This window comes from Protopterus annectens, chromosome 15.part0, assembly GCF_019279795.1.
Source record: "Protopterus annectens isolate FY-2018-M chromosome 15.part0, PAN1.0, whole genome shotgun sequence".
Lineage (NCBI taxonomy): Eukaryota > Metazoa > Chordata > Ceratodontiformes > Protopteridae > Protopterus > Protopterus annectens.
The window spans coordinates 115,167,801-115,186,809 of NC_056749.1; the positions used below are offsets into that span (position 1 = coordinate 115,167,801).

Consider the following 19,009-nt stretch of genomic DNA (forward strand, 5'->3'; position numbering starts at 1 on the left):
AGAGAGGTCTTTAGAGGCTGAGACCAAAGGTTCTTTAGATACCACTGAAGTTTTCTCATGTGAAGCATGGCCAGAGGAATCAGAAGGATGCAAGATGCCATGTACCCCAAGGCTTGCAGGAACTTCCTCACTGTGAGGTGACTTCTGGAAGCCAGTTGGGTAAAGTAGAGAGGCAGGAAGCTCTGCTTTTCTGAGAATAGGAAGGCCATTTGGGATGCTGTGTCCAGCAGTGCTCCCAGGAAAATGATCCTCCTGTAGGGTGTTTAATTTGATTTATTTTCATTGATCATGAACCCTAAGGAAGTTAGGAGTGTTTTGACAAAGAAGAGGTCCTGGAGCAGCTTGTCTTTGCACTCTGCCCGAATGAGGCAGTCACCCAGATAAGGGTAAATCTGAATATTTCTCTGTCTACAAAATGCTATGCCTGGGGCTAAGCATTTGGTGAATACCCTGGGAGCAGTAGATAAGCCAAAAGGTAGCGCAGAGAACTGAAAGTATTGTGAGCCTGCCCTGAAGTACAGGAATTTCCTGCAGGATTCCCTTATGGGGATGTGGAGGTAGGCATCTTTTAGGTCTAGGGTCACTAAACAGGCATTTTTGTCAGCATAGGCAGCGGCTGCAAAGTAAGCATTTTGAATGTGTGGACCACAGGCGAGGTGTTCAGAATGGATAGATCCAGGATGGGGTGCCAATTGTCCTCTTTTCTTGGAACAAGGAATAGTCTGGAATAAAAGCCTTTGCCTGTTTGATCTGCATGAACAGGTTCAACTACCCCCTGGGATATGAGAGTTAGGACTTTTTTCAATGCCACTGCCCACTGATTCGGAGGTAAGTCTGGGTATTCTCTTGGAATTGGGAGTTTGTTGAAAGAGAATTTGTATCCCTGAAAAATGATCTTGAAGACCCACTGGTCTTTTGTTACAGAAAGCCAATTTTCTTTGCAGAGGGGAGAGCCTTCCTCCTAGCTTTTGGTGAGTGAAAGGAGGGCAGAGGGGGGAGAGGGACTCATTGAGAGTTTTTGCCATAGAAGGATGGCTTAGAACTCCCTGCCTTTGGGTCAGAAGTGGTCCACTGTTTGGTTCTCTGCTATCCCTGGGATAGGGGCCTGAGTGGTCTGCCCCTGTGGGGCTTCCCTTACTCCTGTCTACTAGGTGCAGGAAAGAACCAGTGCTTAGAGGGGAAATTCCTGCTGAACCTAGCAGATTTAACCTGAAAGAAATATTTTACTGTTTGCATAGATTTTGCTTTTTCTTCCATCTTTTTAAGAACCTCTTCTGCTTTTACTCCAAACAAGAGGTCCTTATTCAAGGGTGCATCAAGTAAGACATGATCAAGGAGAGGTTGTTCCTTCAACCATGAATGTCTCCTAATGACAGATCCTAACACTGCTGCCCTGCTTGAGGCTTCTAGGGCATCATATCCACAGTGCAATGAGTGTTTGGCCACTTGACAAGTAGAGTGCAGTAAATCTGCTAATTCTTTCGAACTGGCACTGTCAGGAAAGGTAGAAATCTTTTGTTTTAATAGTTCCAAAGTGTGTTGTTGATATTTTAACATATGGAACTGACAGTTGAGTGCATTGATAGCAGAGGTGCATACTTTTTTCCCCCATCTGTCCAGAGCTCTGGATTCCTTGTCAGAAGGAATAGGATTCTTTGCAGAACTAGCCTTAGCTCCTTTAGGTCCCTGTGTAATGACCTCTGGGTCTGCCGTAGGATTTCTGTACAGGTATTTATGAGAATCCGGTACTCTGTAATACCTGTCAGGTTTACTGGGAGCAGGTGGGAAGGAGTCAGGGGCTAAGCTGGATTCATGGAAAACATCATCTACCACTTCTAAGATAGAGGGATGGCCAGGGGTCTGTGCTGCGGCAGGTCTAGAAACTCTCTTAGTCTTTTCTTAGACTGAGGGAAGTCCTGAGATTCCCAGGGAAAATGTTCCCTGAGGGTCTGAAGGGTTTCTTCAAAGAAAAGGTCTTCTGGTGGAGAGGCAGAAGGAATGGATTCCTCTGCATCTGAGTCCTCATAAGTCGTCAGAGGTTGTTGTTCCTTTTCAAACTCTGAATAATCAGATTCCTGCTCTGTCATTATTTCAGGAGAAGGATGTCTTTTCCTTTTAGAAGTTGTGGCCTGACTTCCCCTGATAAGGGAGATAAGATCCTCTGCCATCTTCAGCATTTGAGCTTGGGGTGGTGAGCAGGAGTAAGATGGTGACTAGAGGTAGACTTTCTAGGAGTGGCCTGGCATCCAGGCCTAAGAGTATCCATTGGTCTGAGAAAAGTGGTAGTTGGATGTGAGGACATTGTTTTTTGCCTAGAATCAGTAGTGTGAAAGTTCTCCTCAGACATTGGTGCCTGCATTGCGGCTCCGGACACAACCGAGGCAGAGACAACCAAAGGCTCGGAAGACATAGAAGATTTCTGCGACATATCAGACTCCACAGGGTCTCAGTAAAGGCCTGCATAGATATTGTATTGGGCATCAGGGGCTGTGAAAGTGCCTCACTGAATTCTGGAGAACTGACGACCTGCTTACATCAGAAGGCTTAGTCTTGTGTGGTCTGCCTCTATCTTTATCTCTATGTTTTTTAAGAATGTCTATGGATTGCTGGCTGATGGACACCATTTTGGAATGTAAAAATAGAAGACAAAAACACCTGTCTACAATAAAAGCTCTACGACAAATGGTTCTCAAGTTAAAGAGGGCACAGAACTGGCAACGGGGAACGTCGTGGTCTGGGCCTAAACAAGTGATGCAGTATGAATGGATGTCTCGGTGTGGGATCTGTTTTCCGCAGGTGAGACAATTGTTAACTTTTTTGAACATTGGTTAGTGCAAGAAAAAAGGATCCCCAATGGGGTACTTAGCTTTAGACTTTTTCAGCTGTAATTCGAGTTCTGGTAGCGACTGACTGGCACACTTGCGAACTGCTTTTGCTACGGGCTCCACGGCAAGAAAGACTGATGTAATGGCGTTGGCTGCCTTGCTTTATAGCACTAACAACCTGACTTCAATCAACAAGCGACAGCAGCCGATGCAGAAAAACATTGACTCTGGTATTCGGGCCGGCCAAGAGCTACCACAGTAGGGATAACCCACAGGTGATGACTGCAACAGTGAAACATGAAGAACATCTGCTGTACTCATCCCACACCAAAAGGGGGACCCACAGCTGACTCTGGCAGCTATAGGCCTATTACCCTAACCAGTCTTTTCTGTAAAACAGTGGAGTGCAGCATTATGGGCCTCATAAATGAGAAGATAGGCAGTCCTCGTACTCTGGACCCTCATCAAATTGGGTTTGGTAAAGGCAGATTCTGCCTCTTAAACATGGTGGACTTTTTTGAACAATTCACTTCAGCATTAGACTCAGGCAAATCTGTTCACATGGCATATCTGGACCTGGTCAGATCCCTGAATACCACTCCATGCATAATCGATAAGCTAATCTAGTTAAATGTACCCTCCTATGTTACCCACCAAATAGCAAACTGGATCACTAACAGGACCCCGTCTGTTAGTTTTGCTGGCACACTCTCTACTAAAACAGTAGTTACCACCTCGGGATTTGTCCTGGTGTCACTCTTCTTTGTTATCTACTTCTCTGACGTCAAAGCAGACAGCAAAGTCCTGTGGCTGACAAGCGTGCTGATGACTCTAAACTAGGTGCCATCATAAATAGCCCAGATGACCAATGTATTCTCTAGGAGGGTCTAAGTAGTTAAGTATTACATTATTGATCAAGATATGGTTTATTTTATACAGAGGTAATCATTTCAAAATGCCATGAATGTAGGAAACTATTATTCTTGTAATCCATCCATGCCATATTTATATTCCTCCCACTATTACAGCTCTCTTTTATTATTTGCTTAACTGTGGATGATCTTTGTTGTATATGACTTTCTTTTGTTACCTTTTTGGTCTATTTCCATGACTTATTTTTCTAAGTGACTATAAACTCTTTCTGTACCAATTCCAGTATAAAATTTCTATATTGTTGGAAGGAAAATTGTTCGTTCATAATTGAAAGGAAGGCTTGTATTCTCAGTCTTAAGGAGGAATATGTTTATTCCTCTTCTTAATCAGGTCAGTATCAAACAGGAAAATGTAAAAGGTATACAGACAAATGTAAAGGAAACGTACAAAACAAACAATTCACTGAGGAACGGGGGATGTACATATAAATAATTTTAACTCAGGACTAAATATTTGTGTGAAGATGTTAATATATTTAGCCAGATTTTAGTGGATGCATCTGGACCCAGGGTTTTCTATTTAGCAGCATTTCTTAATTTTTGTCTCACTTTTTATGGCTGTATTTTCCCATGTCATATCATCTTCTTAATAATTATATAAACTCTTCTACCATTTGGCATTTCTGTATTGATTTCTTCTTTTTTTAGATGGTGCTGCTGTTACTTTTACTGTTTCCCAACTCTCGCTATAAAAGCTTTTCCGTTCATTAGTGAATTGTTTGTTTTGTACATTTCCTTTACATTTGTCTGTATACCTTTTACATTTTCCTATTTGATGATTTTTTAGTTTTTATGTACTGATGCTGAGATCTGATGAGGTGGCAAAACTTCCATTTGGCTGTTGCATCTTGAGAAAGCACTGTATACTGTTTGTGCTAGCCTGGTGGTGGTACATATGTAAAGCGCTTGTCTGTCTGTACTGCTGGTGTCCCAGGTTGAGTAAAATCTTGGGCATCACAGCTTGGGCCACCAAAACTATTCACCTTCCCAGGTGGAGGGACTTGGGAGATCAGTTTTGGAAATGATACTTAGAAATGTCTGGAAGTCAATACCAGAGGTATATTGTCTGAAAACAGTGCAGGCAGGAAGCTCTGGCAGGATGGTGTGGGAGGAGGCACAAATGTTGCCCTTCAGTGGCTCTACTGCATGATTCGTGTATGCTCCATATCAAAAGAATTAAGACAGGGCAAGAAAAAAACACAATAAAAAGAATGCCAAGCCACCCAGGAGAATGGCCTACTGCTGCTCAGTTCTCACAGTCACGAACAATGCCTACCATCAGCCAGGAAATATGGCCAACTTCTGAAGACACCACATGGAAATATATATGGGATGCTTCAGAGTTTTATATCATTCTAAAGACTGAAAATGCACTTGTCTTAATATCTATCTAAATATGTGCAAAGTTTCATTTTTGATCTAAATGTTAACTTATTGTGGTCAATGTAATATAATGCAATAATGCTTACTATTGCATATATGTACTAGTTTACAAATGTGAGGTAAATAATATGGAGTGTATGACTTCAAATGCTAATGAGCTAGCTGCAGTCATTAGCATTCCTTGTGGTACACACACGTTCCAGTGACTTCAGTTGAATATAGACCTCAGGGAGGTCATATCTCTGTCTCTAAATGTTACTTGTTAAGCCTCTTGACATGATAACAGTGTCTGCTGAAGGAGCCATCTGCTAGGGGGAACCTGAGAATAAATACTCAATAGCTCATGTTTCATGCTACTGAGAAGACAATATCCCAGGATGCCTTCAAAATGGCATGAAACATGACCTATTAAGGCCTCTGGAACTGCTATTTAAATATAGCCACCAAACAGGCTTCGTGCCTCATGAATGGAGAACAGCAACAATCATCCCTCTGCGCAAAGGTGAACCATCTACAGACTGTGGAAGCTACAAACCCATAAGTCTCACTAGTCTTATATGTAAAGCCATGGAAAGAATTATCATGGAGATGATCAGTAGTGATGTAGTAAACCTCCAGACACTGGACCCAACCCAGTTTGGTTTTGTCAAGGGCAGATCATGTCTACTCATCCTGGTGGACTTCTTTGAGAAGGTCAGCAAAGCAAAGGATGAGGGCAAAATGGTTCGCACCACTTTTCTTGACCTGGCCAAGGTATTTGACACAATATCCAACTTGGGCATTGTTGACAAACTCAAGAGGTTAGATACAAACTCGTATATCACCCGGTGGATAGCTAACTGGTTCACAGACAGGGCACAGTAAGTTAGAACTGGGGAGTCCACCTCTAGAAAGAGACTAGTCACAAGTGGAGTCCCTCGGGGATCAGTGCTTGGACAGCTCCTTTTTGGCATTTACCTTTCAGAAGTCAAGGCCAATGTCAGTGGTCTGTGGCTGACTAAATTTGCAGATGATTGCAAATTAGGAGCTGTCATTGAATGTCACACCGACACAAATGTTCTCCAGGAGGGGCTGATACAGTCAAACGACCGGTGTCAGAGCCATGGACTAAAACTAAATGCCAAGAAATTCATAACAGTATCCTTCGGGAAGTCATCCACCCCTGGTGGTGCCTGTGACAACACTCCCCTTAGAGTTGATCCAGTAGTCAGGGACTTAGGGACACACATAGATAGTAATCTATCCTTTGATCATCACGTGTCTACAGTGGTGAGGAAATTATTCTATGCTGTGCAACTTATAAACAAAGGTATGGCATGTAAGTCCAAGGAAGTCAGCATTCCACTGTATTTGGCATTCATCAGACCTATCATTGAGTACAATGCCCCCTTTGGTATGTACTGTACCTAACCAGGCATATCCAATAATTGGAATATCCACAGAGGTTCCTCACTAAAAGAATACAGGGTGTAAGTAAAATGTCCTATGCAGATTGCCTTAAGGCCCAATCCCTGTGATCTATGCCTGACATACAGGACATTGTCAGACCCCACTCTGATGGACCTCCTGCAAATCTCTAAAACAAACAGCACCAGAAAGTACAGGAGTGTACAGTTACCATAAATGTAGATGTTCCAGTGTATTCACTGTTGCAGTCATCACATTTGGGTTATCTGCTTGCAGTAGCCCTCAGTGGGCCTGATTAACAAAGTCTTGGGTCCTGCATCAGTTGCTGTCTATTCTTCTGTGATGTCAGGTCATCAGGGTTATAAAACATGCAGCCGATGCCATTACATCAGGTTTTCTTGCCCCAGATGTCAGGTGCCCCCCCTAATGGGAAGCAATTAAATATATAAATATACAAGGTTATACCTCCAACAAAAAAGCAAATACACCAAAAAGCTTTTAAGCATAGCAAAGGAAAGTAGAGGTATAGCCAAAATAAGTCAGGGGGCTGGAGGGAGGGTAACCAGGACTGCAACAGTGAGTACACTTGAACATCTAAATTTATGGTAAGTGTACACAACTGTGCTATGTTCTCTGTGTTTCACTGTTGCAGTCATCACATCTGGATAGATTCCCAAAGCTAAGGATGGGAGGAGGAATTTAGATAGCATTAGGACCAGCTATACGGCCCCTGCAAGACTGCAGTGGCAAAGCCAGCTCTGGATTTAGAGAAAATTGGCAAATGGTAATGCTTGGTGAAAGTATGTGCAGAACTCCAGGTAGCAGCTTCAAGGATGTCCCTGGTAGGGACGCCTCTGAGAAAGGTTGCAGAGGTAGATGCAGCCCTGGTTGAGTGGGGTCTGATCCCCTGTGGGATAGGTTTTCCATGATGCTTATAGCAGAAATGTATGCAATGGCCTATCCGTTTAGAAATGGTTTGCTTTGAAATAGCCTTCCCCTCTGCCCCTGCAGCAAATGCCACCAGCAGTTGATCAGATTTCCTTTGAGGTTTAGTCTTGTCCAAGTAGAATCTAAGTTGTCTGTGCACATCTAAGGAGTGCAGTATCCATTCCCCTTTGTTCTGTGGATTAGGAAAGAAGGTCGGCAAATGAATGGACTGATTAAGAGCCACACTGGATACCACCTTGGGCATGAAGGAGGGATTGGTTCTGAGGGACACTCTGTCTGCATGAAAGATGATGAAAGGCTTCACTGCCATAAGGGCCTGTAATTCAGATACCCTTCTTGCAGAAGTGATTGCTAAAAAGAAAGCTGTTTTCCAAGAAAGAAATTTTAAATCTGCAGTAGCAGCTGGCTCGAAAGGAGAAAGAGTGAGTTTCTCCAAGACAAAGTTAAGGTCCCAGGCTGGAGTTGGAGCTCTCCTGGGTGGTCTTAAATTTTTGGCCCCTCTGAGGAACTGCTTCAGCAGTGGATGAGAGAAGAGGGGATGTTCTGTGTTATAATGAGATGAAATGGCTGAGGCGTAAATTCTGATTGAGGAAAAAGTCAGACGCTTATGAAGCATCTCAGTTAAGTATTGTAAAATCTGAGGTAAACTGGGCGCTGCTGTGCTCATCCCTTGAGATTGGTTCAGGCACAGAATTTTTTCCATTTTTTAGCATAAGATTTTCTAGTACTAGGCCTCCTTGCCTCTAAAATGATATCCATCACTGGTTTACTGAGGGATGGTAAAAGGGACTAGGTAATTAGCCAGGCTGCTAGGTTCAGTGTTTGAAGCTGAGGGTGCAGAATCTGGTTCTCCTGTTGAGACAACAGGGAAGTAGTCTGAGGCAGGTGCCATGGGGCCAACAGTGACACACTGCGCAAGAAAGGGTACCGGTGCTGGCGTGGCCAGTCTGGAGCAATCAAAATCATCCTTGGTTTGTCCTGTTTGATCTTTAGTGGTACTTTGGAGAGCAGAGGCAGAGGAGGAAAGGCATAAACTGATAGGTTTTTCCATCTGAAAGGCAGAGCATCCACTTTCCAATCTTGTTTGTGGGGAGTCCTTGTGCAAAATTTGTCCAGTTGATAGTTATGGGGGAGGCAAACAGGTCTATATCTGGGCTCCTCCACTTGCTTGTCAACATGTTGAAAATCCTTGGTTCCAGTCTCCACTCGTGTGGGTCCATGAGGTTTCTGCTTAGTCCGTCTGCCAGTGTACTTAGTTTTCCTGGCAGGAACTGTGCTTGTAGATGCACTTGGTAGCTCAAGGCTGTGTTCCACAATGCCATGGCTAGTCTGTGGAGGGAGTAAGAATGTGTACCCCCCTGCTTGTTTATGTACCACATAACAGTGGCGTTGTCCGTCTTTACCATTAATTGTCCTGGAAGAATGTGGTCCTTGAAGGCTGTCAGAGCATTCTGTACAGCTAACATTTCTTTTTGATTGATATGTAGGTGCATTTGATTTGGGTTCCATTTGCCCTGAATGCACTTCCCTGCCAGGTGAGCCCCCCCATGCATAGTTTGATGCATCTGTAGTTAGGGTTTGGGTGGCAGGGGGTAGTGTGAATGGTAGTCCCTTGTTTTGGTGGCAGGCCTCTGCCCACCATTGGAACTCCAGGCATAGGCAAGGTATGATAGGAATCATAGCTTCTAGATCCTGAGAATGTTGAGACCATAGGCTTTTTAGATACCATTGCAGTTTCCTCATATGCAGTCTTGCATATGGAATTAGAAGAATGCAGAAGGTCATGAACCCCAAGGCTTGCAGTATTTGCCTTGCAGATAGCAGGGTTTTTGTGGCCACTTGTTTGAAGTAGGTTGTCAAATGAATTTGTTTCTCTGGCGTGAGGAAAGCCATCTGGAAAGTTGTATTCAAGCTTGCTCCCAGGAATATAATTTGTTGACAGGGTACCAGGTGTGATTTCTTTTCATTTATGGTGTATCTTAGACAAGTTAGCACCCTTTGTACAAAGGCCAGGTGATTCAAAAGTAGGTCCTGGCTTTCTGCCTGAATTAGACAATCATCCAGGTATGTGTACATTTGAATATTTCTTTGCCTGCAAAATGCAATGACTAGAGCTAGGCACTTTGTGAATACCCTGGGTGCAGTAGATAAGCCAAAGGGCAGTGCAGAAAACTTATAGTGCATGTAGCCTGCTTTGAAGCGTAGGTATCTTCTGCAAGATTCCCTGATTGGGATGTGCAGGTATGCTTCTTTTAAATCTAGTGCTGTCAACCAGGCATCTTTGCCTAGCATAGGAAGCAACTGGTGAAAAGTCAGCATCTTGAATTTTGGAATCACTAAAAAGGTGTTTAGAGTAGACAGGTCCAGGATAGGACACCATGAATTGTCTTTTCTGGGTACCAGGAAAAGTCTCCAGTAGAAACCTTGTTCCTTTTCCTCTTCTGGTACCAATTGAATAGCCCCTATGCTTAAGAGAGAGAGAGAGAGAGTACTTGCTTTTGGGCCTCGCCCTCTACCCACTGATTTGCGGGTAGATCCAACCGCTTGGGGATGGTAATGTGTGGAAGTGAAATCTGTATCCTTGGGACACTATATTTAATACCCATTTGTCCTGAGTAATGAGTTCCCAGTTCTTTGCATGCAGAGCAATCTTTCCCCCCAAAGGGGCAGTCAGTTGAAAAGTGCTTGGAAGTTTTAAAAAGAAGTCATTGAGACAGTTTACCATAGGAGGGAGTTTTATTACTCCCAGATTTGGAAGTGGAGCCCCCCCCCCCCCCCCACACACACACACACACTGCTTAGTCCTGTGCGTACCTTGGGACTGAAGCCTGGGTGCTCTGCTGGATCTGGGTTTGGACTGACAAGGTCTGGAAGAGGCAGGAAAGGACCAGTTCTTAGAAGGCCAATGCCTACTAAATCTTGCAGGTTGTACTTGTAAAAAATCTTTAACAGTTTGAATAGATTTAGCTTTTTTCTCCATCTTTTTAACAACTTCTTCTGCCTTGTTGCCAAACAGGCAGTCCTGATTTAAGGGAGCATTCACTAATTTACCTTTAACATAATCTGGCAAGGATTGCTCCTTAAGCCAAGCATGCCTTCTAAGTACAGACCCAGTTACAGCAGCCCTGCAAGATGCCTCTAGTGAATCAAAGCCACATTGCAAAGTATGTTTCCCAACTTGTTCAGCAGAGTGCATTAAATCCTGTAAATCCTTATCTTCAGCACAATCAGGAATCAACATCATTTTCTGTTTAAGTAATCCAGTAATATGCTGATGATACTTTAACATATGAAGCTGGCAGTTTAAAGCCCTAATGGCCAAAGCTGCAGAAGTGTATACCTTCTTACCCCATCTATCCAGTGCCCTGGAGTCTCTATCAGAGGGGGTAGGATTTTTGGCAGTAGTAGCTTTAATGCCCTTGGGTCCCTGTGAAATGGTCTCAGGATCAGCAGTAGGATTTTTGAAAAGGAACTTGTGGGAGTCAGGAACCCTGTAATATCTATCAGGTTTTCTGGGAGCAGGAGGTCAGGGGCCAAGCTAGATTCCGAAAAAGCATCATCAACAATGTCTAGTACAGCAGGTATGGCTAAAGGCCTGTGCTGGGGCAGGAGTAAAAAATCCCTAAGCCTCTTTTACGAATCAGAGAAATCCTGACTTTCACAATGAAAATGCTCCCGGAGAATATGCAAGGTTTCACCAAAAGAGAAATCCTATGGGGGGGTGGAGCAGAGGGAATTGAGTCCTCAGCATCAGAATCATCATAGGTAGATAAGGGTAAATCCTGGTCATCAGAGGAAACAGAAATTTCAGAATCCAGGTCAGAAGTATCATAAGCAAACTCAGTACTAGGTCTCTTAGAGGGGGAAGGTTGGCTTCCCCTGATTAAAGTAATAAGGTCTTCAGCCATTCTTATCATTTTTTTTTTAGGCATAGAGGCCTGACCATGCGGTCTGGGCGTCAGTTTTCTAGGCATGGTTCAAGTTTCAGGCCTTGAAGAAGAAGATGGTGTCGGTTTAATATGCAAGTTAGTAGGCCTGAATACACCCTCAGAAGCCAGTGCCTGCTCAGTGGCTCTGGACCCATCCATGGTAGAGACATCCTCAGGTTCCACAGTTGAAGCATCTCGCGGCATACCAGACTCCGAATGGGTCTCACTAGAGGCCTGCGAATATGAAGTAGCGGGTATGAGGGCCTGGGAAAGCGCCTCACTGAATACCGGTGAACTGGCAACTGGCTTAGGAGAAGCGTTGTTGGCAGCTTTGGACCTAGGCGGCCTGTCTCTGTCTTTATCTTTGCGTTTTTTTCAGAATGTCGGTAGTCGAATGACTTACCGAAGACATATCAGAATAATTGAACCGAGCAACAAAATATTTAGAAGCGAAAATATACTGACGACGGATAGTTTGAGGTTTAAATAAGGCACAAAACCAAGAGCAAGGTACGTCGTGATCATGGCCTAGGCAAGGAATACAGTACAAATGAAAATCTTTATGAGGTATTTGCTTTCCACAAGAAATGCAATTATTTACTTTTACTGACATCGGTTTAAAGCAAGAAAAAGTTTCCACAATGGGGTACTTAGCTTTTAGTTGAAGACTTCGGTTCTGAAACTCGAAAATGAAAATTTCAGGAGTCAGCCAACCAGCACTTGAGAACTGCTTCTGCTTCGGGCACCGCACGGCAAGAAAGACTGATGTAATGGTGTCGGCTGCATGTTTTATACCCCTGACGACCTGACGTCATGGAAGAAGGGACAGCAACCGATGCAGGACCCAAGACTTTGTTAATCAGGCCGAGTGAGTGCTACTGCAAGAAGATAACCCAAATGTGATGACTGCAACAGTGAAACACGAAGAACATTTACCCATTCTAAGGACTTGAACTATGCCTGTGATATAAACAGGACCTGCTTGAAAGACAGGTATGTATCACAGAGACTACTCCGTCTATGGAACAGGCTCTCCATCCATGTGAAGCAGAGTACCTCCCTAACCCAATTCAAGTGCAACTTGGACAACTGGATGGTGAACAGGAGATTCATCCCTGGTTTGGCACCTATATCTCTAATGGACACAGGTGATCTGTAAATGTTTAATCTCCCAAGCCCCTGCTTACACTTATCAAGGGTATCAGAACTTGTCAGAGATTTGGGATGCATGGCTAGGCTTAAAAAGGCCCTTGTGGTCATTAACCTAGTAAACACCTATGAACCTAAAATCACTAGTGTTTCAACTGAGAAGTGAGTAGATATGAGTACACTAAGTTTTCTTCCTTGATTTTTTCCAAGTCAGACAAAATTTATTTATTTACTGACTGGGCCAGAAGCCTGTTTTCAACATAGGCCCAGGGAGAAAAGCTTCACAGAAATATAAGCAAACTACATTAATTAGATAGCACAATAGTATACATATAGTAAGATCCAGAATGCACATCATCCACTTAGTCTATACAAAGAAGTATTCAGTATGTTTTCTAGTAGATACAAGTTCAAAAAAGAAAATCACACAAGCATTTCAGTAAAGATCACTGCGTGCGAGAATAATAAAATTAGCACTGTGTACATATTAAATAAAAGTTATGAACAAATGAGATGTCCAATATATATATATATATATATATATATTTTTTTTTTTTATGAGCAATAGTAATATCGAGGAGAGGAAGAAAAGTGGACAGTGTGATGTGAGAGTTATAGACATCTTGTCAGTCAGGTTTGGCACTGGAGCAATGCCAGTTTTTGGATGGATGTTCAAATAGTTGTTTGAAATTGGTAGATTTAGGTGTGTTTTGGAGGATGTGGGGTAGAGAGTTCCATAATTTGGCTACTTCATTTGAGAATAGGGCTTCACTGTGAGTGTTGTTAACTTTGTTTACAGTGAGCAAGTTTCTGTTTGCAGACCTTAGACTTCGTGGGCATGAGCAGGGAACAACAAGTTCCTCGAGGATGGGCAACTGTCAGGATGGAAGATGATATTGTGTGTGAATTTAAGTTGGTAGAGATGGAGAAGGTTAGTTAGCTCAAGCCAATTTAATTTATGTAGAGCAATACGATGGTGGGTTTGGCGGGGAAGGTTGGCTGCAAAGCGGCCTATTTTGTTGTAGTAAGTTTCCAATTTGGTTAAGTCTGATTTTTTTAAGTTGGCAAAGAGGGGGAAAGCATAAAGGAGCGTAAAGAGGAGGACCATTCTACATATGGCTAGTCTGGTATTGTCAGTATGGAATGGCTTGCTTCTGTACAGTGAGCCAAGTTTCTTAATTGTGATGGCTATGTGTTGGTCAAATCTGAGTTTGTTGTCGATAGTCACGCCGAGGAGTTGTGTAAGCTCAACTGGTTGGATGTCTGTGTTGTTTGCTGAAAAAATGGTGAAAGGAGGATTAGTAGGTGATTGTTTGCTACTGGTAAATAGCATTACCTGTGTCTTTTTGGGGTTGAGGATTAATTGTGATTTACTTACATATATTTTGATGCGGTGGTGCAGCAAGAGGTTCTCCCGTTCGATTCTCGGCTGGAGTGCCATCTGTGTGGAGTCTGCATGTCCTCCCCGCGGTCGAGTGGCATTTGAAAGACATGCGTACATGGGCATGCCTTTGTTGAAGGTTGGGCATCGAGCTGGCACCTCGGCACTGTAAAAATCTACTGCCAATTATAAGTGGACCAGAGTTCCACTGTGGTGACCCCTAACCGGGAAAAGCTGAAAGAAGAACAAAAAAGAAGAACAAAAGCTTGATGGGCTACTATTTGGAGGTCTGGAGCAGATTAAAGTTGGGTCGTCTGTATACTGAACTACTTTAGCGTGTGTTGTGGATGAGGCTAGATCATTAGAGAAGATGGTGAAAAGAAAGGGCCCTAGTATGTATCCTTGGGGGACTTTGATTGAGACAGGCAGAAGTGGTGAGAGTTTGGATTTCCATCTTACTGCTTGTTGTCTGTCAGAAAGATAGCTTAGGAACCAGGAGAGAGAAGTCTTTGATAGGTTTAGTGAGGCAAGAATATTAAGGAGTGTCTGATGGGAGACAGTGTCGAATGCTTTTGACATGTCTAGGAAGATTGATGCTACTTGCTGGTTTGAATTTCTGAGTTGGTTGATGATGTTAGAAAAATTAATTAGGGCTGTGGTTTCAGTCTGAAACTGTGTTGGGAGGGAGAGAGAAAGTTGTGAGATAGCAGGTACTGTAGTAATTGTGGGTGTATACATTTTTCCAGAATTTTGATATGGGTCTGTAATTGTTTAATTCAGTAGATGTTCCTCCTTTATGTAGAGGGGTGATGTAGAAAATTTTTCATAATTTTGGGATATATTGTTCTGCTATAGACGTATTTACCAGAATGGAGATAGGCAGAGTTATGGCATCAGCTGAAAGTTTGAGGTACTCATTGGTGGGGAGTTGCTCAGCTGCTAAGGATGAAGGTTTCAGTTTTTTTCAGCATCATTCTTATGATGTTAGTTGGGACAGGTTTGAGGGCAAAATAGTTGTTATTAGATTCCACATTAGGTGAAAGAGACGGTGGGTGGAATTGTTCCCTGTAACTAAGGAGAGGATAGTGTTTATAAAGTAGGTGCCGATTTGTCAAGCAATGCTCACACTTTGGTTGTCTCCTTTTCCTCTTTTTGGGGGGGTGTCCCAAAACTAGGAAATTTGCCAGCAGTAAAGGAGGAACATAAATCCTCTGCCATTTCATCACCTAGTCTTCCATTAAATGCTTATAATCAAATATGGAGGAGAATGAGGCATGCACTGGGGGGAGACGAGAGAGAGAGAGATCTATCATTATCAGGTCTATTGGATATGGCCTGGATAGCTCAACCTATCTGGATTTCCTTTGTGAAAAAGTAGTGGTTATTTCTTTTCCAAGACCCATAGGCTCCTGAGCAAAATCAACTTGTATATCTAGCAAAGGACAGTGGCTTCTTAAACCACAAAAAGCACACATGCCATCTGGGGAGCCCTAGAAGGCAGTGTTCAGCTGTGTTGCAGCCATCACTTCTATAGAGACATGGTATGATTGAGATGCCCATCACACTCAGAAGGGGCCATGGGAGGTTGTGATACCATAGAAGATGATGTCAGAACCTGCAGCTGTCTAATGTATGCCCCTCCAAAGCCATCCACCTTAGGCCCTTTCTGAACTGATTGGGTCAAAAATGCTTCATGTTCTCTGTTACTAACATTTCATCCATTTATAGAATATTTAGACTTTGCTCACTTGAGGTGAAGAAAGTCTCCCTTTGACTGAGGCGTGACCACCCTTTGCTTTAATCAAGGAGATTTTTATGCTCTGCAAAGTATGCAGTCCTTGCAAAACATTTTTTTTACTGAAAACAGTATAAAGCTTACACTTAAACACCTTATAGTCATACTGTTATGGTCAAGGCAGAGCAATCACTCAAGGTAGGAATCTGTCAGAGGTACCTGTTGGCTACAAACATAAATTTTGGTGACCTTTCTCTGGAACCATTCCTGGGGATGACATTGGCTACATAAAATCTCAAAGTTCAGAGATCTAATTGGAACATTAGCAATTCCATTAGGTTTTCTGAAAGTCAAGAAAAAAATCTTAAAAATGGTACTTAATATGGCACTGGAGGTAGCGTGATTGGTTCTAACAGACTAACTTCAAAATGCTCTTGAGGCAAAAAACACAAAAAACTTTACATTCTATTGACATCTGTGGTGTGAGAGAGGATGGTCCCATGAAGGAATATCTGAAAGCTCTGGACATCAAAGCATATAGTAGGACAGCAGCTTATGGAATACTTCCTATACATTAAGATTCATATAGTAGTAATGACTCTTACGATGAACATCTGTCCCAACAGTGAAGTTTTTTATGAGAAAGAGCGGTGGGAAAAGCCATGATGATTACCATTTTTCATCTTTGCAATATACCAGCACTCTACTGCAGGGACTTGGTCTATCACCAACTATATTACCAATGTCAAGAAATCAACTCAAAATAAAGGAAATGCTGGAGAAAGCTGATCAAAGACAGCAATAATATTATATAAATTCCAAAAGACTACTGTATCTGAAGAAGACCAAGTAAAAGCTATGGGAATGTCTGTTGTCTGAAGGTGAATTAAATGGCCAAGCAGCTGAACCAGGATCATGTTACTCAAGAGGAAGATAAAAAGCAGTATAGCAGCAAGCAAAGTTACTTGCATATAGCAAATGCATTAAAGTGCAAGGAAAATTAACCGGTACTGTTGCAATAAAATACAGATTGCAAGAAAAATAATTTGTGAAGTTGCTGCTGTGCAGAAACTGTCTTAAAAGCAAACTCAGATTTCTAGTCAGTGCAACCTAATCAAACATTTTAAAACTGGGCAGCCACTGAAGAAACCAGCAAAACGTACACAGCTTGACAGTTGGTAATGATATCAAAGACAGAAACGTTGCATTTAAGAGACTAAAGAGCTGACTTTGATGTAAAACAGCCCATAACATGCTTAGCATAAAATGAAGTACAGCTTCAAATGATCAGTGTATACAATTCATGCTGCCTCACAGAATGTGTTTAAGTTGGGTGTACTTTATATCTTGAAAAAAGGGATGGAGCATATAGGGGTTAGAGATCTTAAATCTGCTAATGCCCAGCTGCAGAAAGTTGGTCATCACATGGAACATTTCACTGTAGAAGTACTCAGAGTAAAGACCTCACAGAGACTGAAACCACATCCTTATTTGTGTTGTTTATTGAGCATCCTAACAAACATCCTCATGTTACACTTTTCATATGTTTCTCCACTGTAAATACACAATGTTGTACTCCGTTATGCTTCAGGTGCGATTGTTTTTGCATTCATTTCTGTGTTCCTGCATTTTTTCTACTAATGTGCTGTAACTCTTTTCATATTAATGTTCCACATTCTTCCAGCTATGTGTATTAGTTAGCATGTTGAGAAAGTGATTAGTTAAGCAATAAATCTTACTTGGGTCTATATAATGATGTATTTCACTTGTTATGCCATTATATGCCCAAAGGGTGAAACTGGAGGTGGAGTCTCCTGACATCATAAATAAAAGACACCATTCCACCCACTCCAGTGAGATGCAATGTATTTAGTTTTATAACAGACGTCACATATTTTAATAAATAAATTAATTGGGGCTATGTTTTCATGCCTACGTGCAGTCACTCAGTCTGCTAATATCTTGCCCTAAGCATGCTCAGGTTACTGACACCATATCATGCATACACTGGGTAAGTGTGGTTCCTGTCCTTTTTATTTTAATGATCAGGATGGAAGTTTTATTTGTCTTTCCTATTTGTTGCTGTGCTTTGTGGATGAAGGTGAGACACAGTACTTTGGCAAATGGCACTCATATAGGCAGGGATCTTGACTTCCTTTGTTTTGTTTTACCTACAGTTCACAGCTGCTCTCATACTTGCTGCAAAGTACAAAATGGCAACCAATTCTGCTGCTGTGAAGGATTTGGATCAGGTCTTCTATCTTCAATATGGTTAGCTGTCTGACACGGCTTGCAAGAAGGTAATGTTATATTTTATACCTGTAAGAAGTAATTTCTATCCAGCTGGACATCAGGAATGAAAGAGATTTACTGCCCATGGTGTATATCTTAATAAGTCTCTCATCCTCATGCTGTGTGACTAAGCAAGCCATGACTTAAGTATTTAGTGCTTCCAGGTTACCCTAGACAAAGCTGGGCTTACTGGGACCTTCCCAGTTACTAATGTGACTAAATTACAAACATATGCAACACACTCAACATACGCCTTCATGAGCTACATGAGAACAACAGGTCATGACAGTTCTGAAATATAAGGCTGAAGAAAAACAGTCAGTAGAGGTTTTCAACAAACCGTGGTGATGTATGACTTGATGTTCTCTGCCAATTTTGTGCAGGCTTCCCAGTAGATCATTTCCTCTGGATTTTTAGGAATGAACGCCTCATCTCCATTCAGATTGTTAAGGATCTCAAGGCATTTTAGTTCTTCCAGTATGCCCTGGGTTTTTGCCTAAAAACAGAAAAAGAAATGAAGGAAAGACCTTTTAAATATTTATACAATACAGAATTGCACACAGTAAATTTAAATCATGCTGGTACAACAATTAGTTCAGAACCAGAGAAAACCTGCACATTGTTACATGGAAAATGGTGCAGCATATGGCATAACTCTCCTTCCAAAATGATAGTGACTGCTTCAGAGAAGTCGTTAACTGCACAAACAGCAACAATTTTGAGTGATCCTGGGATGGACATGAAAGTAATTCCATTGTACAGAATTTAAAATAAAGCAAAAGCTATAGTAGGAACTAGTGACAAAGGTAACCACCTGTGAATGAGATACTTTTGAGAGGCAGACATGGTGCAGATAGCCTCCCATTTATCCATATCCTGTTCTGAGCAAGTCACTTATCCACCCAGTTTAGTTGGGTTAGACATAAAAACAGGTAGATGAACTCAATGGGCCTCAGCCAAGCAGCAAAATAATAACAATGATAACACGTATCAGACCAAATATTTAATGATCGGTGCACTTACACTGA

General features: G+C 42.2%; 1 protein-coding gene across 2 annotated transcripts in view; it reads right to left on the reverse strand.

Moving 5' to 3' along the window:
- The window catches only part of LOC122789991 (tumor necrosis factor ligand superfamily member 10-like), a 220,621-nt gene that overhangs the window by 108,976 nt on the left and 92,636 nt on the right, over positions 1–19,009 (reverse strand). For both annotated transcript variants that reach the window (XM_044057504.1, XM_044057503.1), the window contains exon 2: positions 18,322–18,477. In XM_044057504.1, the coding sequence (XP_043913439.1) occupies positions 18,322–18,477 (156 nt within the window). The remainder of the gene's footprint in view (positions 1–18,321; positions 18,478–19,009) is intronic.